The sequence below is a fragment of the Pollachius pollachius genome (genome assembly GCF_949987615.1).
Source record: "Pollachius pollachius genome assembly, chromosome: 7".
NCBI lineage: Eukaryota > Metazoa > Chordata > Actinopteri > Gadiformes > Gadidae > Pollachius > Pollachius pollachius.
Window position 1 is genome coordinate 22,724,604 of NC_136940.1, and position 21,306 is coordinate 22,745,909.

The 21,306-nt window shown below is 44.6% G+C and overlaps 1 protein-coding gene across 4 annotated transcripts in view; it reads left to right on the forward strand.

Annotated features, from left to right (window-relative positions):
* Positions 1 to 910: 910 nt before the first annotated feature.
* LOC307077667 (myosin IXB) overlaps positions 911 to 21,306 on the forward strand; it is a 57,566-nt gene continuing 37,170 nt past the window's right edge. For all 4 annotated transcript variants that reach the window (XM_079739101.1, XM_079739102.1, XM_079739103.1 and 1 more), the window contains exons 1-4: positions 911 to 1,290; positions 16,517 to 16,735; positions 16,865 to 17,084; positions 17,473 to 17,982. In XM_079739101.1, the coding sequence (XP_079595227.1) occupies positions 16,578 to 16,735; positions 16,865 to 17,084; positions 17,473 to 17,982 (888 nt within the window). In that variant the 5' untranslated portion in view covers positions 911 to 1,290; positions 16,517 to 16,577. The remainder of the gene's footprint in view (positions 1,291 to 16,516; positions 16,736 to 16,864; positions 17,085 to 17,472; positions 17,983 to 21,306) is intronic.

Sequence of the window (21,306 nt, forward strand, 5' to 3'; positions counted from 1 at the left end):
TAGGCGTGGCCTATTTACCGTTCCGCCAACTCCCGATACTGTTTGTTTACCTGTGTTCGGGAAATGCTTCATGAACCTAATCGTGTGTTCCTGAATCCTCGAACGCCAGACTTCCGACTCGAAAGTCGAAGACCTCCCAGCTTTCTTGCCGCATTTCTCGAAGGCACGCCCCCTTTTTGTCTTCATCTTTCGAAAATCTGAGCGTAGAACGAGAGCAGTGATGACGCTCTCAACAAAATGGCGGCACCCGTGAAGAGTTGTTTTTTTTTGGTATTTGTACCGCGTAGGTCATTTGTAATGTTGATTTTAAATGCTCTTACACACTTGATTACATTGCTACTTTATTTCGGTCACCAATTTATACATTGCATGGGCTTGCTGTGCGTGCAGTACAATATAAACTTGTGTTGTTTGTTTCGGGCTGGTTTGCTAAAGAGGCTAACAATAAACAATGACTAGCCAATTTCATGCCACAATCACAAAGACGAACAGGAACGCTATGAATGCTCCGATACCGGAAGTGACGTCAAACGACTGAACTCGGAAGGCTGGCGTCCGAGGATTCAGGAACACACCAGTTACCTCCAGAACGCAAGCTCGTTGACCTTGTGTCTCTGTTAAGAATAAACCACGTGTTGAACATCTACCACTCTCCGAGTCAAACCTAGCACGAGACCACCATACCACAAAGGATTAAAATAGTTTTACATTCACTGAATAAATGATTGATCGATAACTATTTTATAAAGTCGATCATAAATAATCGGCCCAGCCATGCGTTGCCTTATCTCTGCCTGTAGGGGGCGCTGCCCGTTCACAGACGCACCGGTGCAACAGGGCGCGCTCGAAGCCTTGGGTTGAAGCTATTTCTCAACTTTTTCATCCGCGCGCAGGCTGTTGCTATTATTTGGGCAAAAGAAAGGAAGTAGCGACGGGGCTAACAACTTAGCTGTTTCAAAGGAATCAATTCGGCTCAGGGAGTCTGTACTTATATATTGGCGGAATACGTCCCTTCTCTTCCTGTGAGGTTCCTGAAAATGGGCAATAGGTAGCGTTAGTTGTATTTTCCGGCCACCCTGCTCTCGGACCGATAGAGAAAGGTTGAGCTTTGTCTGGGAGGCACCGCCGCTGTTAGCCTTTTCGCTAGGACTGCTGGGGCTGCCTGGTTCCCATTTCAGTGGAAAAGAAGAAAAAGAAGACTACTGCAGAGCTGCAACCTGTTTTTATTGTTTGAATCCCGGGATTGCAATAAAGGACTATCGCCAGACATGAAGCAGACAGGCGAGCAAGGTAGGTCGTGTTGGCTGTTTTTGTATTAGTAAAATCAGAAGAGTTATGTTAACGTTACTATGAAGTAGGCTGTTCATATCACCCATTATGTGTTTTTTTTTAATAAACATTAACGTTAAGGACACTGGTAGATTAACGCTGAACCAGGATATCTTTTTTTTTTGTTTGCTGTAGAGATCAAGTCGAATCTAGTTTTAAACCAGCCCTGTTTCGAAACATTGACAGCAAATTCGACAGTATGCCACTCAAGCCTTTATTTATACAGACTTGCGTGGTGAAAGTGCTTCATATCGAACAGGATCAATCATTTCCCAAATGCATCCCATATGTTGTGCTTGTACTGTAGTCTCCGGTTCAAAGTGAACGGAAACATCTTACAGCGATGTTCCGTGATGTCCCCTGACTGTTGTGATATACCAAATGTCAGTGGGCGAGACAGCCTTGCACCATGGTTCAGCCTCGTTCTGCTGTAACATGAACAGTGGATGTCCCAGAGTATAGGCTACGTTCGCGCTGTCTACTCCCAAGTACTCACAGTTGTGGTCAGAAAGTAGCTGGACTGGTTTGTTGTGAAGCACGACTTAAGAAGATGTACTATCCTTCTATAAATCGAATCAAAGCTTAAACGAATGGAAAACATCAAAGTAACCTTTACTATGGGACATTTCAGCATTTCCAGGATATACCTTTTGGATATGGTATATCCTGGAATTTGGGAACGTGAAGCTTTCCATCCAGGATATAAATATTTTGGAAACATCTGTGGCATGTGGTAGACCTTTTGGCTATCCACTTCGTCTATAACAAAACCATACTACTTGATCTTGTCCACCTGTCTTACAGCCTTAAGCAACCCTTTCAAACTCCCTCCTCGAAGAATATATGGGACTGCCAGCTACATGACTAATATCTGGGTGGTTGGGGAAAAAAGTAATCACATAGGGAAATAGTTGAAAGGAACTGTATAATTAGGCGTGTGTCCACTTCACGTCCTCAGTAACTAGGGTTTTACGGATGTGTTCATGCTCATGTGTACAGTGGGTCTTGGACATCATTGCTTAATGATATGGTACGTTTCCATGGATGCACATAGAGGGATTATTCATTGTTAGCTCTTTGGCATATTAGCCAATTCTGTGTCTTTGAAAAGAATTAGTGTAATGATCTTGTCTTAAAGATAAAGCCTAGATAGCCTTAACATAGTCCATGTTAATTCACCCAAAAAACAGTAAATGCTATTGTGAAAAACATGGGCAGAACATAAAGAAATATTGGTCTATATTGACCAAGTTTGCTATAGAAAATGGGAGTTTTATTGTCTTGTTTTGTGTGGCAGTGCAGCTGTTTCTAGATCACAAACAGAGTGCATCCATGCAGGGCATTACACTTTACAGACCCTCAGAAAGACATCCTTTGAGCCTGTGGTCTTGTAAAGAAAAGGGGCTGGCATATGGGCCTGGGCTGATGGTTTCTGCTCATCAGCTCCGTAGGAAACTGACAAACTGGGCTGTCAGAGGCTAAGAAATTGGGCAGGGTAGTAATTTGTGTGATTAGGCGAGAGGATGTTGAAGGAGGAGAAGGGAGCTTGGAGGAGGGTACTGATTGGTTGTATTTTTTTAATCTTTTTATTAGAGCCTTTGGTAATAATTGGCCCTCACTCACAGGCTGGCTAATGCAACTGTTCAAGTCTACGGAGGAAAAGGTTATCAAAGGCCTGTTCCATTACTTTGTAAATGTTAACCAATAGGTTGTTTTTTTGTTGTGTTATAAGGCAACCAGTTTCATCTAAACATCTATTTGCTACCATAATAGGAAACCCTTTTTTATGAGCTATTTTATATTATTATTTTATATTATTATTATTTTTATTATTTTCTATAGTGCGTGTTTGTGCATTGTGGTCATATAAAGTAACAAGACAAACCACATGGGAGACCTATATTTGAAGACCATGACTCAAGAGGTGTCATGCCCGTTTTTGCATTGCATATGGCGGCAGAACTGTCACGGCTGCAATTTGTCTATCAACCACTTCTGACAAGCTGGTATGTTATCTCACACGGCTACAGGAACAAATGTGTTGTTTAAATAACCAGCTTCCCATGAAAGCTGTTTTATGACTCATGGCTAGCCCTAGATGAAATTAGGTCTAAGTGTGGATTACACAAAGTGATTTGATTTTGTGTCATTGTATTCAATTGTAAAATTTATGTTTCTGTTTATCGTCTGTCCACAAATATGTATAATGTTAAACTATGTTCTAAACATCTACCTGTGGATTGATGCCACACCTGCCACCTGCATTCCTAAAGGGAAACTCTGTCCTCAGCCGATAGGCCTTCAGTTATCTAACCTATTTAAACACATGAAGTGGGAATTTTATCCACACAGAACCAGCTTGCAAAAGGGTTTAGGTTTATCGTAGGTTGATTTGATATGGGAAGTTTATTTGTTTAGTGTTGTGTTACAGTTACAGTCCAAGGATCGTGTGACAACGCTCAAACTTTTGAAGAGGCAAAGAAAATCCTGGAAAAGGAAGAAACCACACCGCAGGATTGGAAATCTGAATCCAGTCTCTACACAAAATGGTTAACAGACATCATGAAAATTGAAAGAAGGGGCTCTTATAACCATTGGTTAAGTCAAAACCAAATTCTGGCTGCACTGGGATTCTCCTTTTTGTTGCGTGATTCGGCACAACGTCACAATCCCTGAACCGGTTTCTGTGAACTGTTGAATGAGGTTTACTATATATGAAATGGCAACTGCCTCCACATTTGGTCGGGCTTGGCAAGAATGTCAAGGGCATGTAGAGTCCTGTGTCTCTCTCCCTCTCCTAATCTGCCATTGAAGCACATGCCTTTTTGTTTCACTGCCACTGAAATGGCTGTTAAGGACATCAGAGATTGGTTGACATAGGTGTTAGCCTACCTTCTGTACTGTCCTTTGGGAGGGTTCTGACACAGGCGTTGGCAACATGATTTCCGGTGTGTAATTCAAACCGGCTTAGCGTTCAGCCTTGCACATAGAAGGTGAATGTATCCTATATGTGACACAGATTTGCGGCAAGCCCACACCACATGTCTCCTGGAGGAGAGGCTGGAACTGGGGCAGCTGGAAGGGGAGCAGGCTAAAAAAAGCTAATGAGCCAGTGATAAAGTATGTTGGATATCTAGGGAGTATGCGACAAGTGCATCTGGGAATTTTTGAAACTCTATAGGCGAAAATGCACTCATCACAAATGGCCGTCTTTTAATAGAAAGACATTTTGAAACAGACATGACGGTTGGGACTATGTTGGTTTTTTTTTACTCCAACGCCTTTGGCTGCTCGGATTCTTCAATGTGGGCTTGCTGGCTTTTATGGGCTTTTATAAATAAGATGTGCTGTAATTATAGGGTATATACGTGGGGAGATAGCCGTCGCACTGTTCAGGCGTGGCCACCGTTCATACACTCGCTCGTCATCAGCCCATCACTTCAGAACCATGTTTATGGTTGATAAGGGATTGTACCGTACTGCAAAATATGTTTACCCCCCTTGTATGTGATTTATACATTTTCCAACACGTGCAAAGTTATGGAAGACTGAATAAACCACCTTCAATTTGAAATGTAAATACGTTGTATTCAAACAGAGATTGGGATTTGGAATAAACTACACCAAAAGTCCTATCTTTTATGGAATAGGACTATGGAATTGACATTAATGAAGATGGTTACAAGGTAATTGTCTGATTAATTGTAAATCTACAACCAGGAAAATCAATTAAGAACTGATCAGCTGCTAAAATCCTACATGTCTTACTGCTTGTGACTAGTTCCAATACCTGAAACAACTGGTAGCTTTCCCACACTTTGCTGGCCTATCACATCTGTAAATATGGCCTGTATGAAACCGTTACAGGAGCATGTCCATTTTTGCAAAAAGCTACCTATAAACTGCAAGCCATGGTGATGTCTGAGAATAACAGTACATGCTAATTTCAGCATCAAAGAATGAGGAATCTATAGTTGTTCAAAGGCCGACCTAGTGAGACTGTGGGTCTCACTTTCAACATTATTGATATTACCTTCAGCGCGACGGCTCTGCCCTTGTGCCTATTTGAGATGTTTCAGATAAGGTGTGTGTGTGTGTGTGTGCGCTCAGGGACACAGGATGCCCAGTTAATTGCCATGAGTGCTTTAATGCTCCCCCCTCCATCTTCTCTGTGGTCAGTGATCCTGTCTCCTGGGGCTGGATTATGGGCAGAGAGACGGGACCTCCCCTGGCGGGCCAGATCTACTCTTGTATTAATTCAGAGCAGCGCAAATAATCTAGTACAGCCTTATGCTAAGGTACTTGTGCTTAGAACTTCATGGCAATAATATACCTAAAATTAGCAACACACACAATGCGTAATTAGCAATAAATACAACGTATTATAATCCATGATGTAATAAGTTGTTGAAGGAAATGAGCTGGATGTCAGTTGTGATTTATTTATTGTCAATTGTTGGCATTCTTCATATTTATTTTAGGAAAATGTTCAATCTTTCTTTTAATTTCAGTCCAGAAATACATTTGGGGTTGACCAGAGTACAAATCTTGTGAAAGCGATCGTCTTGTCCACCCAGCCAACTTTCCAACATGAGCAGATGTAACAATACCGAGGCACAGGAACGGGGGTGGACTGGTTTGTTGCTTCAGTAGATGGGCGCAGACAGATTCACACGATGCTGGAGCCAACCTCCTCACCCTCTCCCTAGCTGCTAATGGCCCAACAGCACGGGCCACCTTCTGCAGCCAGCGATGGATGGATGGATGGCCGGTCAGAGGGTGGAAAATAGGCTAGATTTCAGCCAGGCAAGGCGGCAAGTGTGACAAAGTGTTCCCATTGAACGTGCCAGGGTAGCTCTCACAGCCCCCGCTGTAAGCCACAACAGGACCTTGAATAACCTGTGAGTTAGCGTTCCATACAACAGTGTTTAACCAAGAACAAGGCGTGCGTTGTTTGTTTTATCGTTGCTTTGTGTTTGAATTAATTAAAGAAAGGAAAGGACCAGAAGACCATTTGTTATGCAATCACATTAAGGAATGTTGATTTTGGAGCCTAATAAGAGGGATATCATTACCAAACATATTCCAGGTTTTCTTTTGGCAGAGAGGTTCCCGATTTAGTTTTCCATGTCCATATGCCCTTTACAGGGCTGGGCTATTGGACCAGACCCTGTTTGTGTCATAGTCTGCAGGCTGCAGTGTAGCCAGACCATACCAACAGATGCCTGAAGGTCTGTGACGAGACAGAGACACAGACAGAATTGGAGAATGAAACAGTAAAAAGGCAATGCTGTGAGCATTACAGAGAAGAGAGATGCAGCGGGAAAGCAAAGTGTGTGTGTGTGTGTGTGTGTGTGTGTGTGTGTGTGTGTGTGTGTGTGTGTGTGTGTGTGTGTGTGTGTGTGTGTGTGTGTGTGTGTGTGGTAAAGGGGGTGGGACTGCTATTGACACAGAAGGGGGAGCTGGGGGAGACGAAGAAGCAGGAACAGTAGACCTTGGCTGTGTGTTCACTACGGTCCGCCCCCCTGCCTTTTTTCCTTCTTTTCTTTGCTCTATTTTTACCTCCCGGTCTCACCGGGCTCACTGCTGAATGAATCCATATGCAAGTAGCATTACATCTGGCACGGAGGAGGAGGCAACATTGGGAGGGGAGGAGCTGGTACTGGGGGATGTTGTGTGAGCCACAGGGATGGGAGATGGAAGAGGTGCTGTCGTAACGGTGGATTTTCCTAATAGACGATACTCAATGGCTGGTGACTACACTGGATTGTGCATTTGATTATTTTTTTTCTTCTTCAGGCTCAACACACCCACATGTTTTGTATTTTGAGTTTTTTAGCTGGATGTACAACAAGAGAACAGTCAAGTGGCCAGCTGAAATGTATGAGGTTGGTTGCCGTGGTGTCCTGCATTGGATGCTTACTACTACACACCAGTGTGAATGTGTACATTTGTCAGGCCACCTATGCATCTCCAGGAGACACTCCTAGAATAGTATTTAGAGTAGATTATATTACATGCAGTCCATGATATGCTTCTCATGGCAAGACTCCTTTATTCACATACTTTGCTTATCTTCCTTGAAGGCCCACTCTGATGAATTGTAATCCTGTACTTAGATCATTTATTTGCAAAACAACAGCTCACAAAGGATTAGTTTATGCAATGCTTTAAAACTGTGAGCACTTGCAGTGCTTGTGAGTGCTGATAATACATCTAGCATCTAACGTCACCATGCGTAGGATCTTTGTTTACCAAATGGTCATTGATTCTTTTGCACTTGGTCTAACAGTAAACTGCTTACAATTGGAAATACTTTGGTATAATTGCCCCGAGACAATTCTTTGGGTTGTATCTCCAGGTCTGTTCTAGGTAAGAGATTGGGCCTTGGGATACAGGCTGACCAAAGAGGGATTTGGCTAGGTGAGGGGGTGGGCCGAGAACACTCAACCTTTGTCTGGCACTGTCGTTTTCTTGTGTGCATGTGTTTGAGTTAGTGTTGGTGTATTCTCTCTACGGTTGCACACTTCCTAATATATAAGATTGTGAACACGGCAAGGTATGTGTGTGTGTGTGTGTGTGTGTGTGTGTGTGTGTGTGTGTGTGTGTGTGTGTGTGTGTGTGTGTGTGTGTGTGTGTGTGTGTGTGTGTGTGAGGACGATTTAGGAGACTTAGTCATACTCAGAATGGACTTGGTGTCTATTATGTAGTGGTCTACGATGAGTGTATAAGTAGTAATCTATTCTTGTGCCACAATGGAGTCATGTGTTTTTGCAAGTGTTTTTTTGGGCCACAGTGGCCCACATGAGTGAGTGTGTACAATATCCCTACTGTCTGCGTTCGTTCCTTCACTTCCTGTTCTCTTCCTGATTTCTTCCTACAGCCACCCCACTGTGTGTGTGTGTGTGTGTGTGTGTGTGTGTGTGTGTCTTTGTGTGTGCTTCCACCCACGCTCATTGGAAGGAAGTGCTTCCTTTGCTTGGGACAAGCAAGACGGCCACATGTCTAGGAGAACAGCTGTAGTCCGGCCACACTCGACTCACATAGACTAGGTTTGACCACAGTGTGGAAACAGTTGAGATGACCAGCGGGACCAAAGGGGGGCAGGGACACCAGGTCACTAATATTGGGCCGGAGAAAATGTTTGCATATGTTCTTCTGTGTCCTTCGTTGAGGGCTGGACTACTCCCCCCCCCCCCCCCCCCCCCCCATGGCCTAAACAAATCTGGTCTATTAGCCTAACGGGAGGGATAAGGGACCGATTCCCTCCCATCTAGTTAGCCTGAACTGCGGCGAAAGTTCTGCAAAAACTCTGGAATTCCCTGTCAGGCACGGAATCCCAGGACAGCCAATCAGGAGTGGCTGAGCCTTCTGGATACCATTAAGGCTAACATAATGCTATCCCCCCAACATCCCATGTTCCAGAGTGATTCATTGTGGACGCTGGCACTTGTGGGTCTAAGGTTTCAGCTCATCACTGATTGAATACATGCATTTCTCCCCAGACCACTATGGCCCACATAGATGATCTCGGAGTAACCTCAGGGTAAAATCAGAACCAGTCTCCCACTAAGCCTCCAGAATACAGATGGGAATCACTTCGCTGCTCTCTAGTTCATCTGGAGTCTGATCCGTAGCAGCGACCTGCAGTGGTTTCTCCAAACAAGTGAAATACAAAACAGCCGTACATTTTTAAAGTTCAGTCGAGTTGAAACCCATTCAGAGACCTGATCTCCTCCCAGTGTGTGTCCATGGGTGTTAGGAAAGACTAGTATGGACCGGGGTTGTGACTGTATTGTTGTATTCTGACACTGCTCTCCCTAAAGAGCTTGCATCCATTTGCCCTCCCCTGTGGTCCACTCCATGCCCGTGCTGAGCATAACCTGGGGCATCTGGACCCAGTTACCAACCCAGGGCCAAGTGTGACGACGTGTTAGGTTGGGGGTGGCAGAGAGAGGAGACTGGCTAGTTGGGGGCTTTGGGGCTGGTGGCAGTGTAAGAGCAGCAACCCCCTCCTATCATAGCTGAAGTTGGAGGGACTGTCGGGTGAGACATTACTGAGATATAAGGAGCTGAAGGGGAGAGCTTTGAGGGGTTGTTGTGTAGGGGGGGTGGGGGGGGGTGTAAGGTCATATCCAGCCTTTATGGATTACCGTCCTGCTGTGAGATCGCATAAAGAAGGAGTTTATTGAGCTGCAGCTGGAATTGGTGTTGAATTCCTACTAACAGCCGCCTCCAGAATAGTAGCAACGAGAGGCACAGGGACCTCACACTTCAGTGTATTCGTCCTCATGTCTCTCTGTCCCAGAGTGTGTGTGTGTGTGTGTGTGTGTGTGTGTGTGTGTGTGTGTGTGTGTGTGTGTGTGTGTGTGTGTGTGTGTGTGTGTGTGTGTGTGTGTGTGTGTGTGTGTGCACAAACACAATGGGGGTCATGCCTACCTCGGAGGCAAGTCAAATGAATAGCAGCTGGCTGTCATCATCAGTTGTCAATCAATAAGTTGATCACCAACTGTATGAGTTTGAAAGTGACCCATCAATGTAACACTATCGGATGACCTCCTACTTATCGACCGTCATCATTAGGGATTGTTTAGGGTATCTCTTGCGGCAGAAGAGTCGGCATTGTGGGATCGGGGGTTGAAACAAACAAGAGATAAAACTTCAATCACTTTAAATGCCGTCCTTTGTCATGAATGATTCTCTGTGTAACAAATCTGAACAGTGCCAAAGGACTTTGATACCGGCCTCTATGTTTTTTTTTTTATCAGTGTATGTAGGCCAGAAAAGAGGGTTTAGACTTAGGGCCTGGGCTGTCTCCCTGTGAGAGAATGGGGCGCTATCAACAAGTCAAACAGGGGATCCCTGCGGATCCTGTCTTCTTTATCCTCTTCTTTAAGAAGGGGCAGCAGATGCTCTGCTTTATTGTTTGTGGCTAGCCAGCCAGCCAACCCAATGGCAGGGGGAGGAGGAGAGGTTTCTGAGAGGCCATTTTCTCTCTCTCTCTCTCTCTGTCTCTCTCTCTGTCTCTGTCTCTCTCTCTCTTGCCGTCTCTCTCACCCTTTCTCCTTCCTCTGTCTGTCTGATTTCCCCGGCTGACGGCTGCTGGATGAGTTAAGTCCTCCGATTGAGGTGTCGGCCGCCCGTAAACAAAAGGGCAGAGGCTCTGGTTGGGCCTCATGGCTCCAATGGGAGGGCTCCCGTCCATTCACGGTCACTTGGGCTGCATCTGCACCACATAAAGAAACCCAGGAGAGCCTCGGGCTGCCAACCCTTTCCCTCAGCATCTCTCTCTCTCTCTCTCTCTCTCTCTCTTCCCCCCCCCCCCCCCCGGACTCACTCACTCACTCTGTTTCTGTTCTCTCAGCATCTTATTGTCCCCAGAGGATAGAGCAGGCTTCCTTGGCAGCGAGCCAGCGCGCCTCATCTCCATTAGGTCAGCAGGCAGGGGAGAGGTGTATTGCTGATGGATACCCTAACAATCCTCTCCCTCCCCTTCCCCAGAGTCCCGGGAGTACAGGAAGAGATGTGAATCCACAGCTGGGGGTATTCTAATGTACTTCCGGAGCTGCAGCTCTGTTGTGCCTTCTTTAATAATTAAAAAAAAACAGCGTTCGGTAAACCTTTTCGGAGTTCACAGAGGTAAACTATGACATTAATGTACAATGAACTTTGAGTGTGTTATGACACTTTAGTACTGCGTATTGGTAATTTTTCTTTCACGAGTTTTCCACTTCTAATGTGTTGGTTGTAATAATTGATGAATGAGCCAGTGCCATTTAAGGTGTCTAACCAGGTGAACCTTGTCAAAATACGGTTTACAAAACCATTTGTGATGTAAACTGTCTGCAGCAGGGTAAGTTAGTCATACCCAGTAATCGTATCTGACGTATTTGATTAATCACATTTATGCGTCCAGCCCTGACTTTAGGAGTCATCATTTGAGGTGTGGTGTTCGGCCCTTGTTTCCCATAAAAATGGGTAACAGTATTTGTTATTGATTTGTGTTTGTATATTACTTAGATAATAAGTTCAGCTTTGCCACATCATGGCTTCTCTCAGCATTAACTTATTTAGTGATACAACTGAACTGAGCGAGAAGATGAGGGAGATGTTTGGAGTCAGAGATGACCCCTTATATGCCAGTGGGGATCCCGTTGTGTGGTTGAACTGGAATGTTTGGGAGTATGTATGTCATTGACCCCTGATAAACGGCAGCGCTCACACACTACATCACAATCCACTTCCTGTCCACATGACGTCCTTTGTGAGTATGTATGAGTGGGCGTGTGTGTGTGTGAGACTTACAGAGGGAATGAGAAAGCCTGATGTTTTAAACATTGGTAGCCTACGTGTCATTGCACCCAGTCACTTCCGGGAAACCAGGCAGTTGCCTAGCAAATGGTGTGTGTTTTTGGTTTGTATTTTGAGACGTCCAATTTAAGGATGATTGGTTGTCTACCCTCGGTGCCAAAGAGCTCAGGAAACCTCACTTCCTTGCGTTTCAGCCATGAAGCCTAAATAAGTGGCTGCACAGTGTCAACACAAGAGCCTCCTGCAGCTGAGTTCAGGCAGTTTACTTTTATGATAGTATGTGTGTGTGTGTGTGTGTGTGTGTGTGAGTGTGCATGTTAATTTGATATCCATCTCCTTTTCCTGGAGCTTATGGTGTTGCATCAATCGATGGTTTGATTTTGTAGTGAGGAGGAGGAGGTGGATGCTTGAGGGGGAGAGAGTAGTTTCTAGTTTACATAGATGTAATTTCCGCCGTCATCTGTCATAGTATCCCACAGTTTAAACTACTCAGTTATACTACATAAGCATTTGCTATAAAAAGATCCTGGGTACTTTTGTTTTATCCCAACAACATTTGGGAGCAGAAATTGTGATAACCCATCGTGTGTGTGTGTGTGTGTGTGTGTCGTCGCCCAGTGTGCACACGCACACCTGCAGATCCTTTGTGCTCAGTTTTGTACTTACAAATACAGTATGTGTTTTCAGAATGATGTCATTGTTATTGGGTGGTTATTATACCCAACTTGACTCAGTCAAGTTGAGAGCTTGACTGAGTCAGAAACACTGCCACGAAAACACTGTTTTTAATAGTTCCCCTGAGGTTAAGAAATTAAGCAAAGGTTACAGATGTGTCATCCTGGAAATACTATTCAAGTACAAGTGAAGGAACAAAAATACACTTTTAGTTTTGCTGGTTACGTTTATTTTCCTCCTGTGATTTGATTACATAGCAATGATTGAGTCAACCAGTTTACTGTTTGAATAGGCCTTCTTGATTAGATACTAAGAGGTTAGCTAGGGTGGGTCGGCATCTAGGCAGAGTAGATCCTCCAAAACATTTTCTTTATAGGATAAGTTAGATGTGAAGTACCTCCTTCGGTCTGCCGTACACAGCTCAACGGTGTCTGCCTGCCGTAGGCCTGGTCTAGTTTGTGGACTTAATCCAGCCGGTAAGACGCTATAAACCCCTGGCTAAGCTGCTTCAGAGCGGAGGACCCGGCGAGCCTCCAGTCTTATCTGTGGAATGCCCGTCATCCTCTTCTTGGGTTCCAGAGGAAGGCCGATCTACTATCTGTAAGGCCTGGTCTCCCTTTGATTGTCTCCTGGGATTCCCTATTCCTTCCCTCCCCCACACCCTTACGCTCTCTCTCCCACTGTTTTAGATGATGACATGCGTCCCTGCCCTCTCTCTCTCTCTTTCCCTCTCCCTCTTAGCTATTTGTTCTATCCCTCTCCCTCTTAGCTATTTGTTCTATCCCTCCCCCTCTTAGCTTTGTGTTCTATCTCTCTACCTCTTGGCTTTGTGTTTTTCTCCTTTTTGAAGTTGGTTTAGCAGGCAAGGTGGTGGGAGTTTAATTGACAGAGCTAAACCAGACAGAGCTCATGATGGGGGATAATGATGATGCTGTCTTCTGCGGCTAGCTCAGTTCTGCATGCCGTGGCGTTTTATAGACTTGCATGTGTCTGGAACTGTGGTCAGCGAGGCTGGCGAGGGAACAAGCTGAAAACCCTGTCTCTATTTCCTCCTTTTTCCCTCCGCAATGTGACCTAAATTATTCCAAAACTAGCCTGTTCCAGATGCAGTACTCCAGGATCTGTTTTTTTACCTTACTGTTAATGGTGTTATGAATAGCTGCTCCTGAACAGCACATTTTACGAGTATGAGTGTAAAAATCATCCTCCGGTTTACAGTAGCATTCATTAGAAGCAAACCCTTTCAGACCATTTTAGATTATGAGGTCCATGCGATCTGTTTTACATGCAACTTTGTTAGCGAACACAACCACCCAACGCTATCCTCCTATCACTCATTCATTCGCACAGAACAATGTCAGCCATGCAATCTCAATGGGTTAGGGACTAGGCTATAGGCTAGGTTATTGCTTAAACCAAACCCTTACAAAAGGGATTGCATTGGAAAAGCTCCTGTTACTAAGCGACCTACCCCATCTCCTGAGCTACAAAACGATCCCGGGGCCCCTTCACAGAGGGTTACATTTGTCTCTGTACAATGTACCACTGATCTTTGCTATGGCTGTAGCATTTAGCACAGAAAAGGGGGTAGTGTGTGTACATCGTGTTTAAAATTGGATTGACGATGTTCGAGTTTGCTGTTTGGCTCCAGTGTTGATAGTCAACATTGACCTATTGGATGTTCAGCTCCTGGTGCACAATGTGTTGAGAATGACGAGTTAAATCTAGACCTGAGATCTGTGTGTTGTTGAAAGAGTATTATCATGTGTGGAAATGTCTAATATCGAGAAAACACACCACTAGAAATTGATAATGTGGAATTGTATCTTTACTTTTTTACTTTCATCTATGCAGATGATAATTTGATCAGTCTGGGAAAATTTCTGGTAAGTCGTATAAAACTACAATATATAGGTCTTATAATAGTGAATAACATAGTATTTTATTGCTTAAAACTAATGTAATAATAACTTGTATATGAAAGCCAACACGCTAAACTCGGCCTGTTTACCTTGGGTCATTTCAACCCATCAACTAACCCGTTGTGGATGGAAGACAACATAAACCATCTCTGCTTGAACGGCAACACGATAAACTGTAGGCCCCCTCCTTCCAGAGCTCGACCTCTGGATCAGATTACTGTGCACTCCTCAAGTGATTTAGGCCAGGTTCCTGTTTCCCTCAAGGAGGGCCTTGGAAGTTTACAAAGCATACATCAGTGATACAACTTCCAGCTTTGTGATCCATCATCAGCCCGAACTAACAGTTATTCGGCCTGTACTGTGTCATCGATTTCTTGTGTACATTAAAATTGGTCACAGAGAATGTACCACGGGATGTATCCCTTCAACAGAGTCTGCCAAATGTACTGCATTACCGATTTTTTACAGATCATTTTTTACTGTACTATATATGTTCTAGACAAGGGTTCTTGTCTGTATTTTTAGATCATGGATGGTAATGGTGTCTACTTTCTGCCAAACTGTTAATCACGTGATGCCCGTGCCAGCTTGCATTTCTGGCATCGCTACCGATGATGTACTGCCAGGCATCATTGGCAGAGGAGGGAATATACTGTGCTCAATTGATCATGTCTGGCCAGATAAGGATAAGCTCTAGTAACACTCCGGCATTGGGGCAAAATGAACATGTTGATATTGGAAACGAATGTGCAACGCTGGAGGGAAAACCGTTGCTGTAGCACCCAGCTGCTCTGCAGACACTGTGCCCTGCCTCCAACGGTGAGGCGGCTGCGCTCTTCTTCAAGTGATTGCGTGTGACAGTCATCCCATTAATTTATAATATTGACTCATGCTACAGTTTGATAGATGTAGAATGGAAAACAGACTCATTTTTATCTGGTAAACCCTCATACTTATCTGGAAAACAAACATGGCGCCAAATCATATTATTTATTCACATGGATCTCAATATAGCCAGTTGTAAATCCTTGGATTTTTTTCTTTTCATAACCGATTTCCTGGTTTAGTAATTGAGACTGTGACATGTGTTAGAAGTAGGATGTATGCTGTACCGCATTCATGAGGAAATTGGTAATATCCTTGGTAAGGCTCAAACAAGCCTATCCATTGTTTTTGGTTAATGGGCTGTGTACGTTTATGTGATGTTGAGAGATGCATGCTTTTTAGTGCTGCCAAAAATAAAATGAAAAATGGGTTCATCCCAGGCTGGGCAGAGCCGTGGTGATGTTGGTGGTCTTAAATTCATCACCCCAGTTCTTCAGTATCCCTTATGGTACTGGTATTTGTCCAACAGCTGTTTCTGTTCATTGGTGAATTGGTATTCGCTTTTGTTCCGTTTGTAGCTAGCTCCACATTTTCCGGGACTAGACTATTTATACATCACTTGTGTATATATCACTTGACTAGCATGGTAATATGTTGACAATGAATCATCGTTGACAGACCAGGCATACATTTAAAGAATCTCAGTAGAACCACAGCCACATGTTAACAGGTAAAGTAGCAGATCTATAATAATCAAGTTAAATACTGAACATTTAGGGATTTTTTAGAAACCGGAATATCAAGAGAAGCTGGCTTCATTCTCATAAAATTCATGCTTGGTATTTCCCTCAGAATTACCCTACAGCAAAATCAGTCAAGGGTGATGCTTTATGTTAAAGCTTCTCAGTTTGAAATGTTTAACCCTGGGCATTAAGCAGTACGGACATTTCTGTATTGACCGAATAGGAACTGAAATCCATCACACATCCACCACAAATGTCCATTTCCTTCTGTTCTACGGAAAAAAGGTTTTAAATAAAACTAAAAAAGTTCCAATGAAAGTGATGTCATGGCTTATGGCTAAAACCAGAACACTATCTTCTTGTCATCGCCCTCCTCCTCCTCCCTGCCTGGTGGTTCGAGGGTTAGTGTTATGTTGATGTTGTTTCTATGGTGCATTGCATAGCCACACTGTAGCGCAGCTCCTGCGTCACAAGTGACCAGGCAATTGCACCACAAACCACCGGCAGCTTTGTGATGTTGTGGCAATATGAGATTACCATTATGTCCTGTATGGGCATCTTCTAATTATGTCCTTAACTGAACCTTTTGCAGTTATTTTATTGTAAACAGAGCAATGATGGATGGATGGCGACCGAAGGGTTCACTTCAAATATCCAGCTGAGATACGAACAGACGACTGAAGCTGACCGATGTGCACATCTGTCCTGCAGGTGCTGAGCGGTGAGTGAGGCGGTGGATGCGGCATGCAGAGGCCACTCCTCCTGGCTCAGAATGAGTGTCAGAGATGGCGCTGCCACAATGGCAACGATCACGAGTGGAGGAGGAGGAGGAGGGGGAGGAAAGGCAGCTAACCCCCAAGACAGCCGCTCCTACCTGCTTCAGATCTACCCACGGTTGGCTACAGAGTCCTCTACCTGCTGCTATCTCAGGTCGGTCCGGTGTCATTTAAAACCGCCCTTCAATTATTTATTTTCGTTTGTTTTTGAAATGAGAAGATTGAAGTCGCGTAGCTGATCGCAGCCGATCGCGTTGTTTTGTGTGTTTGTTTAACCAATCAGAGTTCAGAAGGATGCGACCGCCGCCTCTGTGATCTGCGACGCGGCCGCGTCTCTGGGGCTGGACTCCAGCAGGCTGTATGTGTTGGCCGAGGTTAAGGAGTGCGGCGGGGAGGAGTGGATCCTTGAGTCTGGGGACCTGCCCGTGCAGAGGCTGCTGCTGTGGCCCCGAAGGGCCCAAGAGGAACACCCCCAGAGCCTGGGCTTTTATTTCTTACTACAGGTACAGTAGACGAGCAGGGTCACCTACCTGCTCACCGTGGGTCATTGTGCTTTACTTGCTTTCTATGGGGCGGCATGTGGCTCAGGAGGTAGAGCGGGTTGGCTGGTAACCGGAAGGTTGCTAGCTCAATCCCCGGAGTGTCGAGGTGTCGCTGTGCGAGACACCTAACCCCAACTGCTCTCGACGAGCCAGCTGTCACCTTGCCTGGTTGCCACCGCCATCGGTGTATGAATGTGCATGATTGTGTGATGATGATGATCTATAAATGCAGTCCATTTACAATTCACCATTTACTTCCTCTATAAATCCTCTAAAAATACCAAATCCTACATTCGCTTTTACCCTCGAAATGTATTTGAATGTGTTCTGGTTCCCTTTTCCTCATCAGGAGAGCGACCGCGATGGCACCATCCAGTACGTCCACCTCCCTGCCCTGACCAAGGAGCAGCAGGCGCAGAGGCTGGCAGCCAGGGGCTTCCTCCCCCCCCCCCAGGATGACTTTGCAGACCTCTGCAACCTGCCCGCCCTCAACGAGGACAGCATCCTGGAGAACCTGCGCACCCGCTTCCACAAGAAGAAGATCTACACGTACGCAGGCAGCATCCTCATCGCCATCAACCCCTTCAAGTTCCTGCCCATCTACAACCCCAAGTATGTCAAGATGTACGAGAACCACCAGCTCGGCAAGCTGGAGCCTCACATCTTTGCCATCGCGGACGTAGCTTACTACGCTATGCTAAGGAAGAGGGTCAACCAGTGTATCGTCATCTCCGGGGAGAGCGGCTCGGGCAAGACCCAGAGCACCAATTTCCTGATTCATTGCCTGACCGCCCTCAGTCAGAAGGGCTATGCCAGCGGGGTGGAGAGGACCATTCTCGGAGCTGGACCGGTACTGGAGGTGAGGACTGTATTTATGCATTGTTGTGGTATTGTTTATGGTTTTCCTTACAGGAGCGTTGCATATTAAGTGTTCAATATTAACATGTTCAACACGGCCAATTGAGCACACTCCACACTGGTCAGACCTGTGGCATCTCAAAGTGCTTCACAAGTATTGCCTCACGTTTGCCCATTCAAACCTGCATTCATACGCTGACGGCGGTGTCAACCATGCAAGGCAACAGCCAACTCGTCGGAAGCAGTTAGGGTGAGGCTAATTACTAAGACAGTGATTTTTCTCACTTAAAATAAATGCTAAGCTAGTGAATGTTCACTGTTTCCAGTTGAAGTGTAAAGTGAGTGTTTTCTGTTCACTTGATGAGGAATGAAGTTGGCTCTCATTGATGATGCGACAATGCTTCGTCATAAGTGACTCATAGGTCTTTCTAACACACACACACACACACATTACCATACATAGTTAAGTAAATGGTAACTCGGTAAGAGTTCATTAACAATCATAGCCATCTTCCTGACTATGAATAATCAGACCGTGTGGGTTAAATAATTCATTTATTACTAGATAGAATTTGTTGGAATCAGGGCAGGAAGTTACAAGCAAGTCATTTCATTGGAACCCCAGCTTGAAGTTAGATGGTGAGATGATAGTTTGTTGTTAAGTTCTGCGGAGTACGAACCTACTGCATCAACTATACTTGCACGTGAATAGCAGAAATGGTTTTAGCAGAAATGAAAACAATTTGTTTATGTTGATGTGAAGAAGGTTGTGAGAATCATTTCCGTCATTTTGTGGTGGACTATTGAGTCAGCTGACTTGGTCAATACTTGCAACTTTAACCTGAGAGAAAAGCCATGGTGACTGGCCATAAGCAAACAGACTGTCTAGACTGGCTATTATCTGGCATCTTATCTGACAGACATATTAGGTGTTGTCCATATTGCTGATTGACTAAGAGAAGATCCAACTTTTTGAGAGCACATAAAAATATATTTGTAACTCAGTCATAGGCTTAAAAGTTAGTATAACTTGTGAACCCTTAAGAAATCCAAATGTTGTTTCTGCCTTTAACTTAGGCCTTACTGTGCTAATATTATTGTCCCATTTAATTCCTAAATTCTTGGAATACTTAGTCCCGGCACTTGAATATCATAGTTCATCCTAGCTCATGTATCTGGTGCGTTCTTTGTTTGTTTGCTTTATACTTGTACGTTGCTGTGGACAAAAGCAACATACATGAATAAATGTGAATCATTTGTTCCACAAGCACTGTTACGCATTGGATGGATTGAATTGTTTCCCTTTCCTTGAGCAGTGTTGAATAGTGAAAGCAGTCGGTAGAAGTAACTAAGATCAGTAAAAGACAGCCAGTCTCGTGAATGAGGTAGCGGGATTGGGTAGATGTGTAACAGGCCTAATCATACACACTGAGTCAGCACTTTTCAATGAAAAACCAACCTTTGCCCAATCCTCTCAAGACATACTGTCAGCAAACACTACTTCCATTGTTTGTGCAAACTTTTTTAAATATTCTATTCTGTTGATTTTCTCCAGTCATGCTTATTAGGCAGTAAGAGGAGGGAGATGGGGATTATTGTTGATCAGTCGGATAAGCAACTATCCAGTCTATCTGCAGAATAAAACAGTTGTGAATCACTGTAGTCCTCTCTGTTTGAACTCGGAGTTGCATCCACTGTCCATAAACAAACGCTTTCAAATAGCAGAGTAGCTGTTGATTTTCTTACGGTTTGACAACCGAATCAGGCCGGGCTTGTTCTCTCTGTGATTGTTTTCTTTGTGAGGTTTGCAAGACTAAATACCATACTATATTTAGGTGGTTATGGATTTTCTTCCCTGTAATGAGAAAATGATTCTTCCTTCAATTTCACATATGGAAGGATTTACAATCCCTGCCCCCTTGATCAGGGACGGCCCCAGAGCTGTCGGAGAGAGACGCTGTGCCCTCGCACTCACTCACGTACTCCAGGTCACCGGAGTGTTTGACTTGGAGCATATGAGGAAATTGACCCCTCCAATCCTATCACTACCTCATTGTTTAATGTTCAAGGATGGACGAGTTTCAAGTTCAACCTTGCTGCAGAATCTATTTGAAGTGATCCGGGAATTTGTCAATGTTGTTTTAGTGGAGTCAATTCTAATGTTGTAAACTACCTAATTAGCGACTTGTACACACACCTTGGAGCAATTCAAACACACATGTTACAGTATTTTGTAATCACTTATTAACCTTGGTGGTTATAGCACACAGGGCCCAGCCATATCCTGCCGATACATCTGCATACATTCCTTTTATTATTTCTTACTGATGTCACTAAAAATAGTACTTTCACCAATGCAACCTTTCGAGGCATGTAGGTTTTATACATCAAACGAGCAGCGGAAATCTCTGTGGTCTATCAATACCACGGATGTACACCGCTCACCTCGCATAGCCTCTTTGAGGTGACCATTTACATGAAGTTGAACTGGAGCAGCTATTTTATTTGGAAAGTAACCCGCAGGGCCCAGCGATGGGGGGGAATAGGATGAAGCATTGCGTTGCATTACAGAATAAAGCTGCAGTCATCTGAGCATGTGGCCTCCAGGGAAACCTCCAAAGGGCTCTGAGCCAGTTGCATGCAGCGCTGGGTTCCTGATGTGTGTGTCAGAACAAGCGCCGTACCTCAACAACCAATGACAGGAAAAATGAGGCGTGGGGGACGGCGAGACTTTCCCTGCCGTCAGCAGAATCCTGGTTCCTTTTGGCAGACGTGTCGCCTCTCTTTTAACATTGTAGTCCTCGAAGGCTCTGTGTTGGTTACCTCTCTCCAGAACTGTGGTTGGAGGAGCAGACACAAAGGCTGGATCGGTGTGGCCCGACCCCCATCTGGAGAGGGAACAGAGATTGCGTTCTAACCTCAGTCGTGTCTGTCTTGCCAAAAAGGTTGCTAGCAAATGCATTTTGTGGTAATAGATTGAATATGTCTCTGCTGCAGGGACATAGAAAGAGCCCTGTTTTTATTGTTGACTTGCTAATTTGTCCCTACAATTAACTGGTTTAACAAACAGATTGGTCTGGTGAAGCTTCGGTCTAGTTGCATTTGTTTCAGTCAGGTAAAGGTCAGCCTTTATTCCCGAGTTAAAAAACGGGTAACACAAAACAGGAAAGTGGAGAAAGCCAAGAGTTCCTCAAGTTTCGGAAAAATGCCTAGCTAGTGTTCACTAACGTGTGGTAGAATACTGTTTACAGATGCTGATACGGATGTGTACGGATTCTTTGGCTAGGTGTACGTGTGTGTTTGTGTGTCTGACTGCCTGTGTGTG